Source organism: Pogoniulus pusillus, chromosome 18 (assembly GCF_015220805.1).
Source record: "Pogoniulus pusillus isolate bPogPus1 chromosome 18, bPogPus1.pri, whole genome shotgun sequence".
In the NCBI taxonomy this organism is placed as follows: domain Eukaryota; kingdom Metazoa; phylum Chordata; class Aves; order Piciformes; family Lybiidae; genus Pogoniulus; species Pogoniulus pusillus.
In genome coordinates, this window is record NC_087281.1 from 8,801,990 (window position 1) to 8,821,638 (window position 19,649).

Below are 19,649 nucleotides of genomic sequence, written 5' to 3' on the forward strand. Positions count from 1 at the left end.
CCCGGGCACGCAGCGCCCCCGGCGCGCAGCTCCCCCGCTCCGTACCCCGCAGCGCTGCCGCCTCCCGCTCCGGGACGCCGGCCCGGAAGTAGGCCCTGGTCCGCCCCCCGAAGCTGTTCCCCCATCAACAGCGTTCCTTTGGGAAGGGAGAAGGGAAGCGATCGCCTCCGCTGCTGCTCCCGGCTCCGCTGGTGCTGCCTCACTCCTTGCCTTACTCCTTAGGCTACCTTGGACTGTGGCTGACGCAACGGCGTGACCCACTGCAGCTGCACACTCCCCGTCCCGGTACGGCAGCCGCAACAGTTCTGGTCTCCGGAGGACTCTATTTGGCAGCGGACTCGGGAAGATGGAGGAGGCCATGGAGACAGAGGCCGGTGCCGAGCCCGTCGCCTTCAAGCTGCCGAGCAGGCCGCTAGCCGCTGCGCCCCGCGCCGCCGAGGGCGGCGAGCCAGGACCCAGCCCGCCGCTGCCCCGCACTGCCGCCGCGCCGCCGGCGCTGCGCTACGAGGAGCCGCCGTGGGGGAGCCGCCCGCCGGCCGGCGCCGGCTATGGGCTGGAGGTGCTGAAGGGCGGCGTTGTGGCGGGGTCAGTGCGGCTGGAGGACGGGAGCTGGTTCCTGGTGGGGCGGCTGCCGGGCTGCGCACTGACCCTGGAGCACCCGTCGGTTTCGCGGCACCACGCCGTCCTGCAGTACCGTGGCGCTGGCGGCTCCTCCGACAGCCCTGATGCCGCCGACGCCGCCGGCTTCTACGTGTACGACCTGGGCAGCACCCACGGCACCTTCCTCAACAAAGCTCGGCTGCCGCCCCGCACCTACTGCCGGGTGCGGGTTGGCCACGGACTCCGCTTCGGTGGCAGCTCTCGCCTCTTCTTCCTGCAGGTGGGTCGGGGTCTGGGCGGCTATGCTGCGCTCCCTGGGGCATGCGTCGGGTCACTTACGAGGTTAAGGCTCCCCCGCATCTGGCTCAGGACGCGGTTGCGACTGCATCTCCCTGGCATCTCCGGGTGAAAGCCACTTCTGAGGCGTGAGACAATGTAGATGTTTCAGAACGCTGCAACACTTCATACAGCCAAGGGCTGCCGTAGCTGTTTCACTGAAGAAAAGCAGTGGGCTGTAGGTACCCAGTGCTAGCTTCACGGTGAGGCTGGAGCTGAAGGACAGAGCGAGGCCGTGGGGTGCCTGCATCGCTCTGGGGCACAGGGCAGCTCTGCCGAGGGCTCAGTATGAGAACAGGCTTGGCAGCTTCATCCAGTGTGCAGTAGGTGCAAAAGGCAGTTCTCGGGAACAGTGTGATCTGTCAGGAAAGTAAAGCACTAATACTTCTTTGTGAACAGGGGAAGCTTTTGTTAGCGGGCACTTAGCCCTGCATGCACTTCAGAAGCTGCTCATTCTTTCAGGTTAGAATGACTTAGACTTAGAATCAACCAGGTTGGAAGAGACCTCCAAGATCATCCAGTCCAACCTAGCACCCAGCCCTAACCAATCAACTAGACCATGGCACTAAGTGCCTCATCCAGGCTTTTCTTGAAGACCCCCAAGGACGGTGCCTCCACCACCTCCCTGGGCAGCCCATTCCAATGGGAAATCACTCTCTCTGTGAAGAACTTCTTAATATCCAGCCTATACCTACCCTGGCACAACTTGAGACTGTGTCCCCCTTGTTCTATTGCTGGTTGCCTGGGAGAAGAGGCCACCCCCCACCTGGCTACAATGCCCCTTCAGGTAGTTGTAGACAGGTTCTCCCATTTTGCTTTCTGCCTTTTAAACACAGACCTGTTTGAGATTGGTCTGGCTGCCACAGTGCTCATTTCTTACCACCCACCCACCCCTTTTTGGAAAGAGCATTGAAACTGACATATTTGTGAATGCAAACCATACCAAGTGGTCTAATAATTCCACTTTTTGAAGAGTACTCTAACAGTGTGTTTATGTTATTGTACATAATCTGCATGTATGCTGAAAACAGTTCCTGTTACTGCTTGTGCCATAGGGACCCACAGAGGACCAGGAGTCTGAGTCAGAACTAACTGTCACTCAGCTGAAGGCACTGCGCAAGCAGCAGCAAGCAAAATTAGAAAAGACAATGTTGGGAGAGGACTCTGATGAGGAAGATGAAAAAGAGGAAAGAAGTGAGAGAAACCAGAACACCGACATGAGCTGCTCATGGGGAATGGGTAAGTGAGGAGGTATAAATTAGCTGATAACACCTTGGAAGATCTGTAAGCCATTTTTCAGCAAATACTCTGGTTGAAATTCCAGCTGAATGCTGGGTGTCCCAATCCAGTGCACTTCTTGAGTGCAAGTTAAGCTTTTTCCTTATAGAAAGAGAAGTACTGTGACAGGGCAAGCTTCTATCTGGGGGGAAATACGTTAGAGCTTCTTTTATAAGGGAGAAGGTAATTTGCCTGCACCTATAAAAGACCATGAAACTGAGAGTTTACCTGAATGCTTTGTTCCCATGATCATGTCCACACTTCTGCCTGAGGTAAAATTTAATCGCTTGAGCCTTTTTCTTCATCGTGACTGTTTTTAAAGAGGAAGTCCACATCTTAAACCTACAAGAAATTCCTATTAATGAGCCCTTCAGTACAGAATGAATTGGAGCCTTTTAAATGGAAATACCTAAGCATGTAAACCCTTGAAAATGTTTGCAGCTGCAGTGATGTCACCTGCAGACTGTAGCCCGTGATGCGATAACTAACAACTGATTATTGGATGCAGAAATAATACTCAAACTAAAGGGAATAATCTTAGGGTAAGGTAGCAGCTACTTCCTTCAAGCTAATGAAAGTTGAAATGCACTGCTTCTCTAATGTGTCATCATTTGGTTTTGCATTTTGTATGTTGCCTTCTAGGGGAGGATGCTGAGGAGGATGAGGTTGAAGAAAACCCTATTGCTATTGATTTTCAGGATACACAAGATGCCTTCTACATGAAAGATCCTAGGAAGGCCTTGCAGGGATTTTTTGACAGAGAAGGTACTTCACCTTTTTTTTTTCCCTCCTTTTCTCTAAATGTAGGATTTCTTCTATTTGGCAGAGTGTGATGTTCATGCTTATATTTGTCTTTGGGAACCAAGGTATGGGAGCTAAACATTTCTGTTATATTACAGAATCACAGAATTCTAGAGGTTGGTAGTGACCTCCATAGTTTGAGTCCAATCTCCCTGCCCAGGCAGGATCACCCTGGGTAGTTCACTCAGGAACGCATCGAGGCAGGTTTTGAAAGTCTCCAGAGGAGGAGATTCCACAACCCCTCTGCTGGGCAGCCTGTTCCAGGGCTCTGTCACCCTCACTGTAAATAAGTTTCTCCTCATGTTGAGGTGAAACCTTTTATGTTTGAGTTTGTACCCATTGCTCCTTGTCTTATTGCTGTTAACCAGTGGAAAGAGATTGGCTGAGGGAGCTGGGGGTGTGCAGCCTGGAGAAGAGAAGGCTCGGGGGGACCTCATTGCTGTCTACAACTACCTGAAAGGAAGGTTGTGAGGTTTGGTTTCTTCTCCCAGGCAACCAGCAACAGAGTGAGGGGGTACAGCCTCAAGTTGTGCCAGGGGAAGTATAGGCTGGATGTTAGGAGGAAGTTGTTGCCAGAGAGAGTGATTGGCATTGGAATGGGCTGCCCAGGGAGGTGGTGGAGTCACTGTCCCTGGAGGTGTTGAAGCAAAGCCTGGATGAGGCATTTAGTGCCATGGTCTTGTTGACTGGATAGGGCTGGGGGATGGATTGGACTGGATGAGCTTGGAGGTCTCTTCCAACCTGGTTGATTCTATGATTCTTCAAGCGGCCACTTAGACATTTTTTCTGATCTGAAAAAGCCTTGACTTGTGAAGCAACAACCACAAAAGCACACCCACTGAAGATTCCATGGCTTAAAAAAAGAAACCACAGGAGTAAAAATTCAAGCCTTTGATGTGTTACAAGGGCATTTTGTCTTTTGTTTAACCATGACATTCTTCTCTTCTGTAAAGATTATGCCTTTTTATTTCAATTCTGGTTTCTACATCAACTTTTTTTGTCTCTTTAGGGGAAGAGTTAGAGTATGAATATGATGATCGTGGGCACAATAGCTGGCTCTGCAGGATCAAGTATGTATATCTCTGTTCATTGTGGTAGTAGAAGCTGACTTCTTTGAATTCACAAACAAAAGCTGAAGGAGTTACTTGTCTTGTGACACTTGGGAGGGAGATCAGACATAATTAGACCTAACCCCTGATACCAAGACAGGAGTTCAGGGATCAGTGTCTGCATTCATTTCTGGTCCAGCAGTGTTTGGTTTTCCCTAGAGATGAAACTGAAAGCAAGAGTCCACTTGTTTTGAGAAATAAACAACGTTGAAATAAGAGAGAGGAAACTAGGAAACAGTATCTTTCAGTTCCTAATGGGACACAAAATCATCACTCATTCTGTTGTACAGCCAGTTTCTGATACAAGCCAGTTTTTCATGAGTTCCTGAAAGAGGCCACTAATGTCATTCTTTTCTAAGACAGGAGAAACTGAGGTTAAAAACTAGGTCAAGAGGATAGGTTTCAAATGGAAAGGTACAACATTGCAGTGACTGTAATGCTTAAGAAACTTTTGCTTCAGCATGGAAAGTATCTTTTACTGGTGTTACATAGATTCAAGATACTGATACTTACAGTGATTTGGGATTGATGTTTAACCTTTAACTTCTTATATTTCCAATGGAATGAATATAGGAAGAATTACTGTTTAGACTAGTGAAATAAAAATGTATTTACATGCATTGGGAAATCCATGCATCTGTTTTGGCTGGTATCATGTGAAATGAAAAGTGAAAATATTTCATACACAGAAAAAGCCCAGATTGAAATTAAAAAATCAATGCCCGTGTCATGAGCAAAATACTGGGGAGCATCTGTGAAAAGCTATTTGTATCTGAGCTGTTCCCTGATCCTTCAAACTAAACAGGTTGCCTGTGGATGATGCATCAGGGAAGCAGCTGGTGGCAGAGGTTCTCCATTCTGGAAAGAAGAAGGAAGCAATGATACAGTGCGCGCTGGAAGCTTGCAGGCTACTTGATGCTCGGGGAGTACTGAGGCAAGAAGCAGGTGAATAAATGCTCAAATGTGCTGTGATCATTCTAAAAGCCCTAAATTACAGATGGGAGGTTGAACTTATTTGACTGCTCAGTGGCATGCAGATAATTCTGTTTCTTGCATTCTGCCTTTTCTAGTATCTCGAAAAAGGAAATCGAAGAACTGGGAAGATCAGGATTTTTATGACAGTGATGATGACACTTTTCTTGATCGAACTGGTGCTGTGGAAAAGAAACGACTCAACAGAATGAGAAAAGCTGGTAAAATAGAAGAAAAACCAGAGACCTATGACTCCCTGGTAAGAAGGATTATTGTGCCAAGCGTGTTACAGGTTAGAGTGGAGCCCTCCCTCAGTAACTTATTGCAAATCTGCACCAGGGAGAGAAAATTCACTACAACTTAGGATATGGGGAAGTCAGAAAATTGAAGATGTATTTTTACAGTTAAAATAAATATAGGCAAAATATACTATTACAGAATATATGTATGCCATTAGAATGGGCTGCCCAGGGAGGTGGTGGAGTCACCGTCCCTGGAGGCATTCAAGAAAAGCCTGGATGAGGCACTTAGTGCCATGGTCTAGATGACTGGATAGGGCTGGGTGCTAGGTTGGACTGGATGAGCTTGAAGGTCTCTTCCAACCTGTTTGATAAAGAGAAAAAAGACAAAATGTAGTTTTAAGAAGACCTAAGCATTTTCTTCCTTCATAGGTCACAAAGCTAAATGAAGCTGAAAATGAGCTTTCTGAGATAACAGAGAAGCTGAAGGGTTCAGGGAAAGGTAAGGCACAAAGTTCTTTTGGTCATGGTACTTTCTATAAACAACAGCAAAGAGATAAAAATACATCTTATAGATTTCTGTCATAAGTGCTTTTGGCTTTTAGTGTCCACTCTTTGCAAAGGGGTAGGAAAGTTTGCAAGTCGCTGAGTTAGCTGGAGAAGATACTTCATCCAGTACTTTATGTACTCTGTGTGTGTAGTCCCTTGCTAATCAATGCAGCATCTTCCAAAGCAAATAACACCTAAGTTAAGGAGGTGAATGTACAAGCTTCTGGAGCTTGAGGAGAGTAAGAACTGTTACTGTTTATCTGCTCATATTAGTGAAACTGACCCAACTGAGAAACACTTTTTTTTTCTGCTCCCTCCAAAACCAGGGAAGAACAAACAACTGGCAGAACAGACAGTATTTCTTATTTCTTTGTTTCCTCATTGTAAATGCACCTTAAAAAAGAGACTGGGAAAGAGAATAAGGAGTCAAAGAAGCTGACACTCTGTCTGTATGTTCAGTGAACTTACTAGCTTATGGGAGTGCCATTCAGGTTCTAGGATTATGCCTTTGTGTACAAAGGCAGAGCCTTTCCAAAGTGGTGACTGCATCTGGTAGCGAGTTAGATTTGAAGTCATGCTGTACAAATAGCTGCATTTTGCTTTCTGTTACTGATGGTGTCTTATGGAAAATGAAAGCATGGAGGAAATATGTTTATGCTAGTTCTTCATACAGAAATGTTTTTAACAGAGTTGCCATTAACAAAGATTGCAGCATCAGTTTGCCAGAAGAGTTTCTTTCCAAGAAGCCTAAGAGCAATCTGACAGCTGAGCTAGCCTTTGTGTATTATTGGTATGCTTCTTTCTAGCAATTCAGCTCCACACCAAGGCTCATTTGTATCAACATTTTTGTTGGCAATTCATTATACCAGATCACAGTTGAGGAAACAATACTGTTCCACGGAGCATTCTAACTGATGGGTCGGCTCAGTGAGTTGGAAGGAATTGTTTTCAGCATGACTGTTCTGATAAGTAGTTAACAAGTGACTGGTGCTTTATATTGTCTCTTACAGTATGGAGCCAGTGCTTTATATTGTATGAGACATGTAATTCCAAGCTTTCATATGTTATGATGCCTTTTTTCCTGCTGATATCATTTCTCAGCAAGGCTCTTAAATCATTTTGCAGTAGAGGCTGGGAGAGGGAAGAATTGCTTCACTTATAGACTTCTGCTAACAGTGTATAATTCTGATTATATGTTATGATGGTTTGGTAAATTGTAACTGGTTACATAACTAGTTTAGAGTCTTGGAAAAATTGCAGCTTCAGCACTTGTTACAGTACCAAGTAAATCATTATTGGATGAGAATTTCCTAGAACTAGCCCAGGATACAAAATTAACACATACTGAATCATCAGTTACTTTGTGTATATGTTCTGAATACTCATGTTTTCCCTCACTTGTTGGAATGCTTCAGATCAGTCACAGATGTTGTGTACAAGTGTAAGCCAGAAGCACAGGTACTGATCACTGGTGATTCTTTGGTTATTTATAGCCTAGGGAAAAGAATGACAGGCTAAATTGCAATGTCTTTTAGTAAGCACTTGGAGAAATCAAGTGGTTTTCTGCAGCAGAAGTTCACAAACTGTTCTCTAGAGTTCTTCAGGGCTAATTACTGATGGACTGACTTGGTATCTCTCACTCATGGATGCAGCTGAATGAAAATCAAATACATAGAGCTCTTCAGTGTCATCTTTGGTTGTCTGTTCAGAAAGAAACTGATCAATAAGTTGGTGTAGTAGTAGATATTTCTATAGCTTTTTCTTACTGGAATATAAAGTCTAATAGCCATGATTGATTCAACTTCTAGCAAAATCAAATTTTACTTCAGCAGTGTACAGAGCTGCTGCAGATACTGAATGCTAACAGTAACCTATAAGCTGAACTACCTGATCTTAGGCACTGTTGGTGGAACCAGGCAGAGAATCCTCATTGCAAGAGGGGCTCATCATGACTTGCTGAAGATGGGTCACTAACTGAAGCACTTGCACTGATCTGCAGCTAAAGCAGCAAGCTGTGGGACTATACCTTTAATATTCACTGACTTACCCAGCTAGACACTAAGCAGTATCTTTGAAATTTGGGAGTTAAATTACAGGAGCAGCTCCTTCCTGCCAGAAGTTTTGTTAATATCTTTTTTTTTTTGTCTTTGTAGTGGTTTGGGTGTTCCCCACCTCCCCCCCTACTTTGGAAATCACCCAGACTAGACTCAGCCAGCTCTGGAAATATGAATGCTTATATTTACAGCTAGCACGATATACAAGCAGATATTTACAGTATGTACAGTTATAGACAGGAATAGACAAGGTAAAAGGCAATACAGAAACACAACAGCCCTCCCAGAAACTTGAGTCCCCAGGAGGGGCTCCCAACTGCCCTTCCACCTTCTCCCACCCCTCTCAACCTTAGCCCAGTCCCAAGGAAGAATGGAGGTTTGTCCAGGGGGTTAGGAAGCAAAGTGGATTAATCAGAGAGACAGCAGAGTGGCTAGAGAGAGAAGTGCAGCTCAGATAAGGTACTTCTGCTTGGGAGCTCTGTGTTTGGATTCTTGTTCTTATACCTCTCAGCAAGCCTATGAGTGAAGTAGACATCACCACTGTTTCCCTTTCACAGCCTGTAATCTAATTCTTCTCACTAAAACATTCTAGCTAGCTTCAAACTAGCACAGCCGTGGGTCACATAAATAGTATGAGGAAAAATAAGAGTATTTCTATCTCAGTTTCTTTTATGGCATGTTTTGTCATCATTTATACTTGCACGGAAGCGAATGCTACAACTCCTCCTTACCTTTTGAAGCCTCTTAATTCTTTATATCTTTGAACAGTTACTGTTGGGACTGTCATATATTTGCAAATTGTAAACTGTTTTGTCCTAGATCAGAAATATCCTTTTCCATTTAGACCTTCTGTGAACATGACTCTTACTAGATTTCTCTGGAGATATTTAAGTTGTGTAAAACTGCTCAAATAGGTACTCTTAACAATAACTTCTTCTATTAGGAAACATTTCAGATGTCAAGTGCTACTTATAACTGAGAATAACTTACTGGTCATATAGTGATGCTTGTGCATATAGGCATAAATACTTTTAATGCAGCAAATAAATGTCACATTTGTCACTTTTCCTATAATATTAAAAGACTGCCTATGAAAAGGCTTGTTAAAATTCTAGCAACATTTTCCTTTGTTTGCCTCCAAGTTTTACTTTAACACCATATAAAAACTTAAAGCACTGTTCAAGCTAAAGAAAGGAGTTTTTCTGTGTTGTGTTTGTTTGTTTGTTTACTTGAAATCCATGTGTCAGAATTCTGTATTTATTTTCCTTAGTATTTAGAGCTTTAGCTTTTCCTCATGAGTTTTAAATTAGTCAAACATGCATAGAATTATTAATCTTTGAAATCACATGGAGCAGAAAGATTGTTGTTACTTCTTTTCAAGTGTTTTCTTGTTAAAATCCAGTTAAAACAAAGGTAAATTTTGTGTGATTGGCCTAACACAGGAAACTATTCTTGTGTGCACTCAGTCATCCAGAGGTAGGAGGCAGCATCTTGTGTTGATTCATTTCAAGCTTTGCAAATGTTATTACACAAACGTTTCAGGCAAGTCAAAATGGGAAACTCATTGAAGTGGTGTGGGATTCTTGGCAGCTGTGTTTATTTTGGTCTGTGACTACAAGAACCTATAAGCTATTTTTTTTTAGGGAGAACAGCTCTTGAAGCGAGATGAACAATTTAGAACAGGGACACTTAATCATAAAGAAACATTCGGTTTTAAGGGAGCCTGTGTTATGTAAGTGGATTAAAGTTTACTGTCAGGCTTTTGTTAAGAGAAAGGCTTTCACCTTCCCAGAGCTAACAACCTCTGTTTCACCTTTCAACAGAAACTTGCAGGGAGGATACTTGTTCCTAAATACCTTATTGTCTCAAGGTAGGACTTTGAATGCTCATCTCCCCACCTGTAACAATACTTATCTTCCCTTTTGTGTTGCCTAGTCCAGTCCCAGCCAGCAGCTCAAGATTCCTTGGACGAATTCATGACTGAAATAAAAACAGGATCCACCTTAGACAGTGTGGCACGAAAGAAGCTTCATTTGCGGTCATTTGAGCTGAAGAAAGAGCAGCAGAGACTGAAAGCGTTAATAAAGCTTGTCAAGCCTGCAGAGCTGCCTGAGCTGAAGCCCCAGTAAGTTTTGGCTAAAGTGTCAAGCAATTACTTTTATCATTGTTCTTATCCAGAAGCAATCCAAATAAGTAGACAGCTTTCTAAACTCAAAAGCAAGATGCCCTCCCAAACTACCAGGCTCATCTAATTCAAGATCTGCTGTGCCTTTTGGCTTCTGCAGCATCTGTGGTTGATGCAGATGCTCCACAACACTGGAGTAAGACAAGCCAACACTGGGAACATGAGAGGGGGAAGGCATTGGAAGCATAGTGTAAGGTTTTTAAATACTTTTTTTTTCTCCAGTCTGCATCCAAAAGGAACTAAAACAAAATTTTAAGTACTATGCACAATGTGAAAACAGTTTTTAGCCTGTAAAATGTACCTGGAAGTATAGTGACTGTTCAAGCCCTGTCTAACAACACTACTGCAGTTCAAGAAGGTGTGTGCCAGCTTCATCATTTGCTAGTGGCAGCTTTATTAGAGCTTTAAGTACTGAATTACTTCATTTAAATGAAAGTTTGGCCTCAGTGTGTTTTTATTTATGCATGTGTAAGTATGAGAATGCAATTAAATTTGAGGGAGGCTCTGTGATACAGATGCTTCTGTGTTTTTCCAGATGTATTGCTTCCTTTTACAGCAGGTGTTTGAATCCTACTACGTGTATGTGAGATGAAGGACTCATGTCCTGCAGCTTCCTTCTCGGATGCTGCAAGCGAGAGAGAAATAAAAGGATTTTTATACATCCACTGCAGACATTTTTCTTTGCATTTGTAAATGTAAGAGTCGTTTGATGCTTTATATGATGTTTTCTTTGTGTCTGATGTTTGTTAGGAGTGGGACTTACAGTCTGGAAGCAGAAAGCAAGCCTAAAAAGATCGCCCTGCCCCTCTTTGGTGCAATGAAAGGGGGGAGCAAATTCAAGCTAAAAACTGGAAGCCTAGGGGTAAGTTGGACTCATAAATGCTGCAAGCCTGAGGCTATTTCTCAGATGCTTCCTCAGGCTGAGGAGTCTGTCCTCTCACATGCACGGAAACTGCATAGAGGCACAGGCCTGTAGCAGTGGAAAGTGCACAGGGCAGCAAGCAGTGACCGTTGGACGTTGTTTGCTGCCTGCGATTGCCATTCTCTGCCCTCATAGAGCCATTCTCCTGGGGCACAGCTGCAGTCAAAAGGCAGTGGATTGAGTAGCAGCAGCCTGGGAACATCAGACTGAACCATTGCTATGCCTCAGCAGCTGGCCCTTTCTGTTGTTTTTCTTGATCTTACAGCTAAGGTCATAGCCATGATTGATGCAGTTTCAAGTGTCCCTCTTATGAAAAGACTGCACTCCTGGATGTAGACATCTTCTGTCCCTGCTAATAGCCTTTCCTTAAAACCTAGCTATTTTTCATCTTGAGAATGTTTCCTTACCAGCTAGCTGTGTGCTTTCTCTTGTAATGAGCATCTGTAGTCTCTACCTCCATTTATCTGAGCACTGATGCACAAGTCTTTTGCCTGCAGAAGCTGCCTCCTAAGCGTCCGGATATCCCTGAAAGCTTGCTAAAAATGAAAGATGATGGACCGGAGGAGGAGGAGGAAGAAGAAGAGGAAGAAATGGTGGAGAAGCAAGTAGTAGATGCAATAAAAAACACAGAATCAAGCATGGAAATGAAAAAGGCAACAGAGGAAGAACCAGGAAAAGAAACTATTACTCCAAATGGTTCTCCTTGTAAGAAGAAGAGTGTAGAACCCCTTCGGGATGGTAATCCATTGGTTTTGACTTTTTCAGTAGTGAAGCTGTGTCTATTACTGCTGAATTTTTCAGAGCTGCTGTGTGAAGCTTCTAGGATTTGAGTCACAGGTTCTCCAGCAGATATATTTTCTGTAATTTTTGCTGTGAGTTCAGAGTGTGTGTGCCAACAGCTGAGTTTCAGGTGCTTCCAGTTTTTCATGCTATTGGTGAAATGGAAGAAATCTCCTAGACTGAAGAAAGGTCCTATTCTGATATCTCCTGCTTTTTCATTAGATTGAGTGTCCATACAAGAACAAGCTATTGGCAGGATTTTAATGTTCACAATATTTTCTTTAATATTGTATTACCAGGTTAGTTGGTAGATCAAATCATTTGGAGGACTTTTGAGAGAAGACTTCTTCCTGAAAAATGTAACTGAGTGTTCTCTTTTGTACTTTGTCTTAGGGAATGCTAGCACTTTACTCATCAGAGTTACTGCAGAGTAGTCACCTAGCTCATTCTCTTTTCTTTTACAGGGGTTCCTTTTCTGCCTGAGCCAAAGATACTAAGGAATAAATCTCAGATGGAAGCCTCACAAGAGAAATCTCAAGGTGAGCAGTAAAGTTTAGACTATATTGTGCAGTAGCAGGTAGTTTTACTGTCAGTCAAAGAAAATTAAATCTGATCTAGAGGTTAAAGAATCTAGAATTAAAGGCTTGTCTTTTGTTTGGAAAGTGGTAAGTACCTAGTGAAGACAGGTCATTTCAACTATGTTTCAGTTCTCTTTTCATAATCATGACCTGCTTGGAGATTTTCTTTTTAAAAAATGGCATGAGATGAGATGTAAAAATAATTTAGGGGCATAAACTCAATGCTTTTTTCCCCCCTGTTATTATCTTACAGTAGCTCTTAACATTAGAGAAGAACAGAGCTTTCCTTTCATAAAGTGACAAATACTATCTAATGTTAGCTAGAAAGCTGTTAGTGGCCCAAATGATCCCCTTCATGTACACAAAAAGCAGTCACAGCCTCAAAACTAAGTCTGATGCACTGAAAATGGAAGAGGTCTGTGTGAATCTGCTGGGTTTTTCATAACTCAGACTCTGAAGAATGCTGTCCTGTCATCTTGTCTGTGCACTAAGCCACATCAGTCTCAGTAGTTCATGGATTAAGTGGCAGGAAAATGAGAGACTTCTCTTTTTCTGTATTTCTCTCACCTGTGTTACTGTGAAGTACAGCTATTTAGGGAAAAAATCATGTTGGTCCTACATATTTCCTACAGTTTCCTTCTAAATCCATCACTGCAGTGATTACAGATCAAGAATATCCTTAGAGAATAAACACCTACCACTAAGTAAACTGTCTTACAGACCCTCAAATACAGTACCTTAGCAAACTGCATTCAGGCAGGTGACTGACAGCATATTAAACAGAAGTTACTAAATCTGTGAAAAACAAAGAGATGTTCCACAGTCTTAAGTATGAATTTTGTTGGCAATGAACTGTCTCATCTTGCATTTCCTTTTACATGTATCTTTTGGGGTTTATGTGAGCTTTCTATAAGATTGTTTCTGACAGAATTAGTCATTTGTCATGTATCATAAAACAAGTTTTTTCTTCACAGTGTCTGAGGCAGTATGTAAGGAACCTGAAGAGACCTCTGGGAAAGTTAAGAAAAGCAGTAGTTCAAGCAAGGTCAGTTATGATACCATGGCTCCTATAGCTTAATTGATGCAAGGAATCATTTAATAGACTCTTTATTAGTGAAGTGGTAATAATTTGATTATCACTTGGTGATAATAGCGCTTTTCTGCTGAGTAAGACCCAAATGTACAACCACACACTGCCATCAGATACAGATTTTGGTGTCTCCAAGCACAGCATATCAGGTGTGATAGAGACTCTCAATTCAGTCACTTCTGGGTTTTTTCCCACTTTTTCACTTGGCAGTAAGCCTCTGCTGATTGTTTCTTCTCTATCATCAGTGTTGTAGAATAGAGGTGTTCTCTGGGCTAGTCTGCATTGCTATTATCAAACCTCATCCTTCTCTGTCTGATGTGGAAAGGGATAAGTCTAAGACATTACTGTCTTTGCTGTCTACAGCTACCTGAAGGGAGGTTGCAGCCAGGTGGGAGTTGGTCTCTTCTCCCAGACAACCAGCAATAGAGTGAGGGGACACAGTCTCAAGTTGTGCCAGGGGAAGTGTAGGCTGGATGTTAAGAGGAAGTTGTTGGCAGAGAGGGTGATTGGCATTGGAATGGGCTGCCCAGGGAGGTGGTGGAGTCACCGTCCCTGTAGGTGTTAAAGAAAAGCCTGGATGAGGCACTTAGTGCCATGGTCTAGTTGAGTGGCTAGGGCTGGGTGCTAGGTTGGACTGGATGATCTTGGAGGTCTCTTCCACCCTGGTTGATTCTATGAAACTATGAGTGGATACAACAGATAATGTTCCTCTTATAGAATCATAGAATTGTTTTGGTCGGAAAAGACCTCTTTAGATCATCAAGTCAGCCACTGATGTAACACCACCATGGCCATTAAACCATGTCCCAAAGTGGTTAAGTATATGAATCTTGTACAATTTGGGACAAAAACAATTATTACCTTCTGATACAGGGAATAAACTTCTTGTAACAGAGTGCAACTAGCCTAATGGTAATTGTGAGGTTCTTCCCTTCACAATGTATCCCACCATACTGCTGACCACCATCAGAGAAGATTACTGTGCTTGGTGGACCAGAGGTTTTGACCTATTGGTTCTGACAATTTCTTTCTGATGGCCATTTAATTTTAGCCCTGTAGCCTATGTGTGCTAACTGCTGCCTTGTTAGTCCTGGCAAAGAACCCAAGGATATAAAGGCACAGTCCTTTGTTGCTGAACTACAAAGTATGTTGACAAAAACAGCAAGAGTAAGTTTATACCATTAAAGCCCAAGTTATGCCATTTCTGTGAATAAGGAGAACAAGGCAGCTTTTCATGCTGAGGCAGCCCAGTCAGCACTTCTCATCAGCACAGAGCTCATTCTAACACTGAGCATTCTCCAAATGCCAGATGGCTTAGCTGTATTCTCTCCCCCATCATAAATCACTTTTTCTGCATGTTTTCTCTGCCTTTGGGCTCAGATCTTGATATGGAAAATGTCAACCAAAAGTCAGATCATTCTTTTGTTGTTCTTAGTGCTGGGTCTTTTCGTTGGGCTTGGGGTTTTTTGAGTGGGCTTTTCATTTCTTTGCCTTTTTTTGGTTGTTTCTAATATTTGAGGAATAACTTTGAATTGCATCAAGTTGGAAAAGCAATGTTAAAGTGACTATTCTCAAGCTTTATTTTACAGACTGTTCAACTCTGCAGTCTAATGTTTTGGAAAACATTAGTCCTTAGAAAATTTGGGAAACAGTAGTCTTCCAGAAGAACTGCTTTAGAGCTTAATTTGGGGTAGAAAAGCTCATTTTAGGAAATGAAAAATTGCTTCAGCTGAATAACTTAAGACTCTGTCATGATACTACAGAGTAATGAAAATTAGTACTGAGTAACTTGGCTACATTTTGAGCTCTAAAGTCTAGTAACTTGGCTACATTTTGAGCTCTAAAGTCTAGTAACTTGGCTACATTTTGAGCTCTAAAGTCTAGTAACTTGGCTACATTTTGAGCTCTGAAGTCTTTCACTTTACAGCTGCAGGATGTTTTTTCCCTTGATTGCTGCCTGCAGCTGTTGACAACAAAAGTTTTTGGGCAAAGGTGATGCTGATGTGGCAAAACGTTTAAAACCTGTGAACAGAAAGACATTGCTGTGCTCACATTTAAATTCCAAGTGACCTATTTTGGTTTGCTTTAAACATCTTAGTGATGCCAGTGACATAAACTCTCTTTTCTTTTGAAGAACTAAGTTACCTTTGCATAACTCTGATATACTCCAGTTTGAAAGTCACCTTAATGTGAAGTTTTCAGTGGGATTGCACACTGAAATCAATAAAGCACTTCTCAGAAATCCTACTCTAAAGCTCTCCTCTGAATAAAGACTTTTTTTTTGTCAAAGAATGCTACCAAATATGAGGATGAGAAGATTTAACAGTCCAGAAATGGACCATTGGCAATGGTTCTGTTTTGAGGGAGAGACTGGACTGGAGGACCTCCAGAGGTCCCATCTAGCCAGCATTTCTATTACTCTGTGATTCAACTAGAAATAAACTGAATCTATTTGAGGGTTTGATATTTCTTCTTTTCTCTGTGTTATTCTTTTCATCCCTGACTGCTGACTCTCACTTTTCTGTGTTTAATGAGTTACTTAGTGGCTGTGACCCATTGCTGAAGGGGTGTAGCATCTTAAAAGTCTTTTCTCCTTCTGCAGGTCCAACAACCTTTCTTTTCCTCACAGTACCCAGACGATGACCCTGACTACTGCATATGGGTTCCTCCTGCAGGTATGAACTATTTCCTTAGTGGTTTTAGTCTTAGAATCAAGCAGGTTGGAAGAGATCTCCAAGATCATCCAGGCCAACTTAGCACCCAGCCCTAGCCAACTGACTAGACCATGGCACTAAGTGCCTCATCCAGTCTGTTCTTCAACACCTCCAGGGAAGGTGACTCCACCACCTCCCTGGGCAGCCCATTCCAATGCCAATCACTCTCTCTGCCAACAACTTCCTCCTAACATCCAGTGTATACTTACCCTGGCCCAACTTGAGACTGTGTCCTCTTCTTCTGTTGCTGGTTGTCTGGGAGAAGAGACCAGCTCCACCTGGCTACAGCCTCCCTTCAGGTAGTTGTAGAGAGCAATAAGGTCTGCCCTGAGCCTCCTCCTCTCCATGCTGAACACCCTCAGCCACTACTCGTAGGTCTATGCTCCACCCCCTCACCAGCCTTGTTGCTCTTCTCTGGACATGTTCAAGCACCTCAACATCCTTCCCAAATTGAGTGGCCCAGAACTGGACACAGTACTTAGTCACATCTTCTTCTTCCCCCATTCAAACCTCTGATGATGGAGTGTGGGAGAAGAGAGTTTGGAGCACCCCACTACAGGGTATACTTTTTAACTTCTTGAGAAAATTAACTCAGGAATACCTTACCCAGAACCTGATGTGTTCTGGCATGTTACACCCCATATTTGTTTATGTCACTGCAAGACTCACCCTGCAAGTCTTGCAGTGATATAAAGGCCATATCTGCATCAACTTCATCTCAGTGGACAGATATACCTGAAATTTATTTTCCAATTTTGCAAAACCTGAGAGAGCAACTTCATTCATGCATAATGGTATGATGATTGTGTCCTGGCTGCATCAAGAAAAGTGTTGCAAGCAGGGCAAGGGAGGTGATTCTTCCCCTTTACTCTGCTCTCATGAGACCCCACCTGGAGTACTCTGTGCAGTTCTGGAGCCCTCAACACAAGAAGGACATGGAACTGTTGGAGCAAATCCAGAGGAGAGCCATAAAGATGATCAGAGGACTGGAGCAGCTCTGCTATAGGGACAGGCTATGAGAGTTGGGGCTCTTCAGCCTGGAGAAGAGAAGGCTTTGAGGAGACCTTGTAGTAGTATTTCAAAGGGGCCTACAGGAATGCTGGGGTATCTTGTAATGACAGGATGAGGAGTAATAGGTTTAAATTGGCAGAGGGGAGATTTAAACTAGATGTTAGGAAGAAGTTCTTTCCAGTGAGGGTAGTGAGACACTGGCACAGATTGTCCAGGGACATTGTGGATGCTCCCTCCCTGGAGGCGTTCAAGGCCAGTCTGGATGAGGCTTTGAGTGGCCTTTTCTAGTGGGAGGTGTCCCTGCCTATGGATGATCTTTACGGTTCCTTCCAACCTAAACCATTCTATGATGACAAGGTCAAAGCTTTGCTAGGAATAAATGCTCCAGCAATGTTTGTATTAGGTTTTCAGACTTCTCCCAAACACTTGGGTTCTGCAAAACTTCCTGGATTGTAGATGTTAGGTAGTGTTTTGGAGAGAATGCTTTGGTAACACTCTGGTGAAGGCACTAAGTAATCAATGTACACATCCAGCATGTGTAAAACTGGGAAAAAAAAAATTTAGTTCTAGGATGTTTTCAGCTGAGGTTATTCTTAAACACTGTAATGAATTTTCAGTGCTTCTAAAATGGAAAAATTCATTTTCAGGCATTGAATTTTTCACAGTAAGGTCAAAGCTGAGGTTCTTTACTATAGTTTTTATAAGGCTGTTGTAGGCTTATAGTATGGATAATAGGCTCCAAAGGGAATAAGAAAATGAGAATAAATTTCACTGAAGGAAATATTAATCTGGTGAATCATCCTTCAATGAAAAGACTGCACTTTCCTGGCACATCAATCTGCTGGAGCAAAATACTATTCAGTAACTGAAGAGGTATGATCTTGAATAGCCAAGTGAAATGTGTCCATAAGAGGAAGCTTCTGGTTTTGTCTCTGCCTGCTAATCAGATTTACATTCTAAGATGGCATAATGAAGACACTGGGGAGAAGGAAAAAAAAAGAGAAGAAAAAAACCCCAGCACTCACTAAAATCAGGAATATATGATATTATCTTGACATTATTAGTAAGATTAAGATGAGTTACACGTATACATTTGAATTGTAATATCCAGTGCAGCTTCTTATCCTTTTTGTGCTTGTCTGCCTGGTGCTAGTGCTGCCTAGAGACTATTCCATTCTTGGGTACACACTTGTCATGGATGAGGGGGGGAAAGAATTAATGCAACTCTTTCTCTTTGTCCATTAGGTCAAAGCGGTGATGGCAAGACTCATCTCAATGAAAAATATGGCTACTAAGCTTCGAGTGCCTCAGAGTCTAGCTGTGGTTTGAAGGACTGCTCTATTCTGGAGTCTTTTACCAGATGTTCATTGAGGGATAAAAAAGATATGTTTTTTCAGATGCTGTTCCACTCTGGGTGTTAGTTTTTCCTGTGTGTCTTTCAGATACCTTTTTGAAAGTAAAAAGCCATGCATTCTCTTGCCTCTTCTCCCCTTTTAGCCGCGTTTGTTTTATTTAGCTTGGACCTGTAGGCTCATTTTGCCTTTTGTAAATAAAAGCCTACCAAAATACATATTAAAAGCTCCCAACACCTGTATTCTTAGAGGCTTGACAGAATTGAGTCATGTTGGTTTTATGCAGATATGAGAAATACCACTGGTTTGCTTCTGAGGCTGCAGTTTGAAAATGCTGTCACAATAAGCACAACTGTGGTGGTTTCAGAGCTTCCCTCTCCTCCACAACTCACCAGACTAACTCAGCTGGCTGGAGGTTAAGGAATGAAGCTATACTTACAGCAAGGCAAAATTTATAAGCATATATACACTATATATAAATTATATTTACAATTATGTACAAGTTAAAAATAATACAGACCTACAAAACCCCGTCTGAGTGGCAGAACCACCCAGGAAGGCTTTCAAACTAACTGCCCTCCTTCTTTCCACCCTCACCCTTATAGCAGCAGTCTTGTGTGCAGAGGTGAGATTGCCAGATAAGGAGTTAGAAGCAGAATGATTAGTTGGGTTTACATAGGTTAAGGCAGAAGTAGTTAATGCAGCAGCAGCAGCCAGAGACACTGACTGGCTTTATGTTTCTTGGTTTTGTATCTCTCAGTAGAACCTATGAGTGACACAGACATCACTATTTTTCTTTCTACAGCCAAGGATCTATTTTCTCACATTACAATCTTCCAATTAGTCTCAAACCAGAACAACAACTTAAAACTTGCTGGGTGGTTGTTTTTTTTACTTCTCAATGGGAAAAAAGCCTCCTGTTTTGAAAAAGAGAACTGTTTTCGCTTCTCCCTCATGAAGTTGCTGGAATACTTGGCTTAGACTGGAAATGGGAAGCATACATTTTTATAAAGGTGTGTTGTGGAGGCAGGGAAATTAATGTGGCCAAGTCAGGAATTTTATAGAAAAATAGAGTTATT

General features: G+C 42.7%; 2 protein-coding genes across 6 annotated transcripts in view; one reads left to right on the forward strand and one right to left on the reverse strand.

Moving 5' to 3' along the window:
* SUPT7L (SPT7 like, STAGA complex subunit gamma) overlaps positions 1 to 9,878 on the reverse strand; it is a 28,695-nt gene extending 18,817 nt beyond the window's left edge. The window contains exon 1 of one of the 4 annotated variants that reach the window (XM_064158336.1): positions 9,837 to 9,878. The gene's annotated coding sequence lies outside the window, so the exon portion shown is untranslated. Of the gene's footprint in view, positions 1 to 45; positions 448 to 9,836 lie in introns of those variants that run through there. The other 3 variants (XM_064158338.1, XM_064158335.1, XM_064158333.1) reach the window with 3 other exon arrangements.
* SLC4A1AP (solute carrier family 4 member 1 adaptor protein) lies at positions 150 to 18,796 on the forward strand. 2 transcript variants are annotated; one of them, XM_064158331.1, is made up of 14 exons: positions 154 to 880; positions 1,992 to 2,175; positions 2,857 to 2,979; positions 4,025 to 4,085; positions 4,930 to 5,069; positions 5,195 to 5,355; positions 5,768 to 5,837; positions 9,874 to 10,063; positions 10,874 to 10,985; positions 11,543 to 11,783; positions 12,290 to 12,364; positions 13,378 to 13,448; positions 16,096 to 16,168; positions 18,464 to 18,796. In XM_064158331.1, the coding sequence occupies exons 1-14, from the start codon at positions 347 to 349 to the stop codon at positions 18,511 to 18,513; spliced, it is 2,085 nt and encodes a 694-aa protein (XP_064014401.1). In that variant the 5' UTR covers positions 154 to 346; the 3' UTR covers positions 18,514 to 18,796. The 2 variants fall into 2 exon arrangements, with proteins under 2 accessions (XP_064014402.1, XP_064014401.1); XM_064158332.1 differs by lacking the exon at positions 16,096 to 16,168 and having other exon boundaries at positions 150 to 880.
* Positions 18,797 to 19,649: the final 853 nt, after the last annotated feature.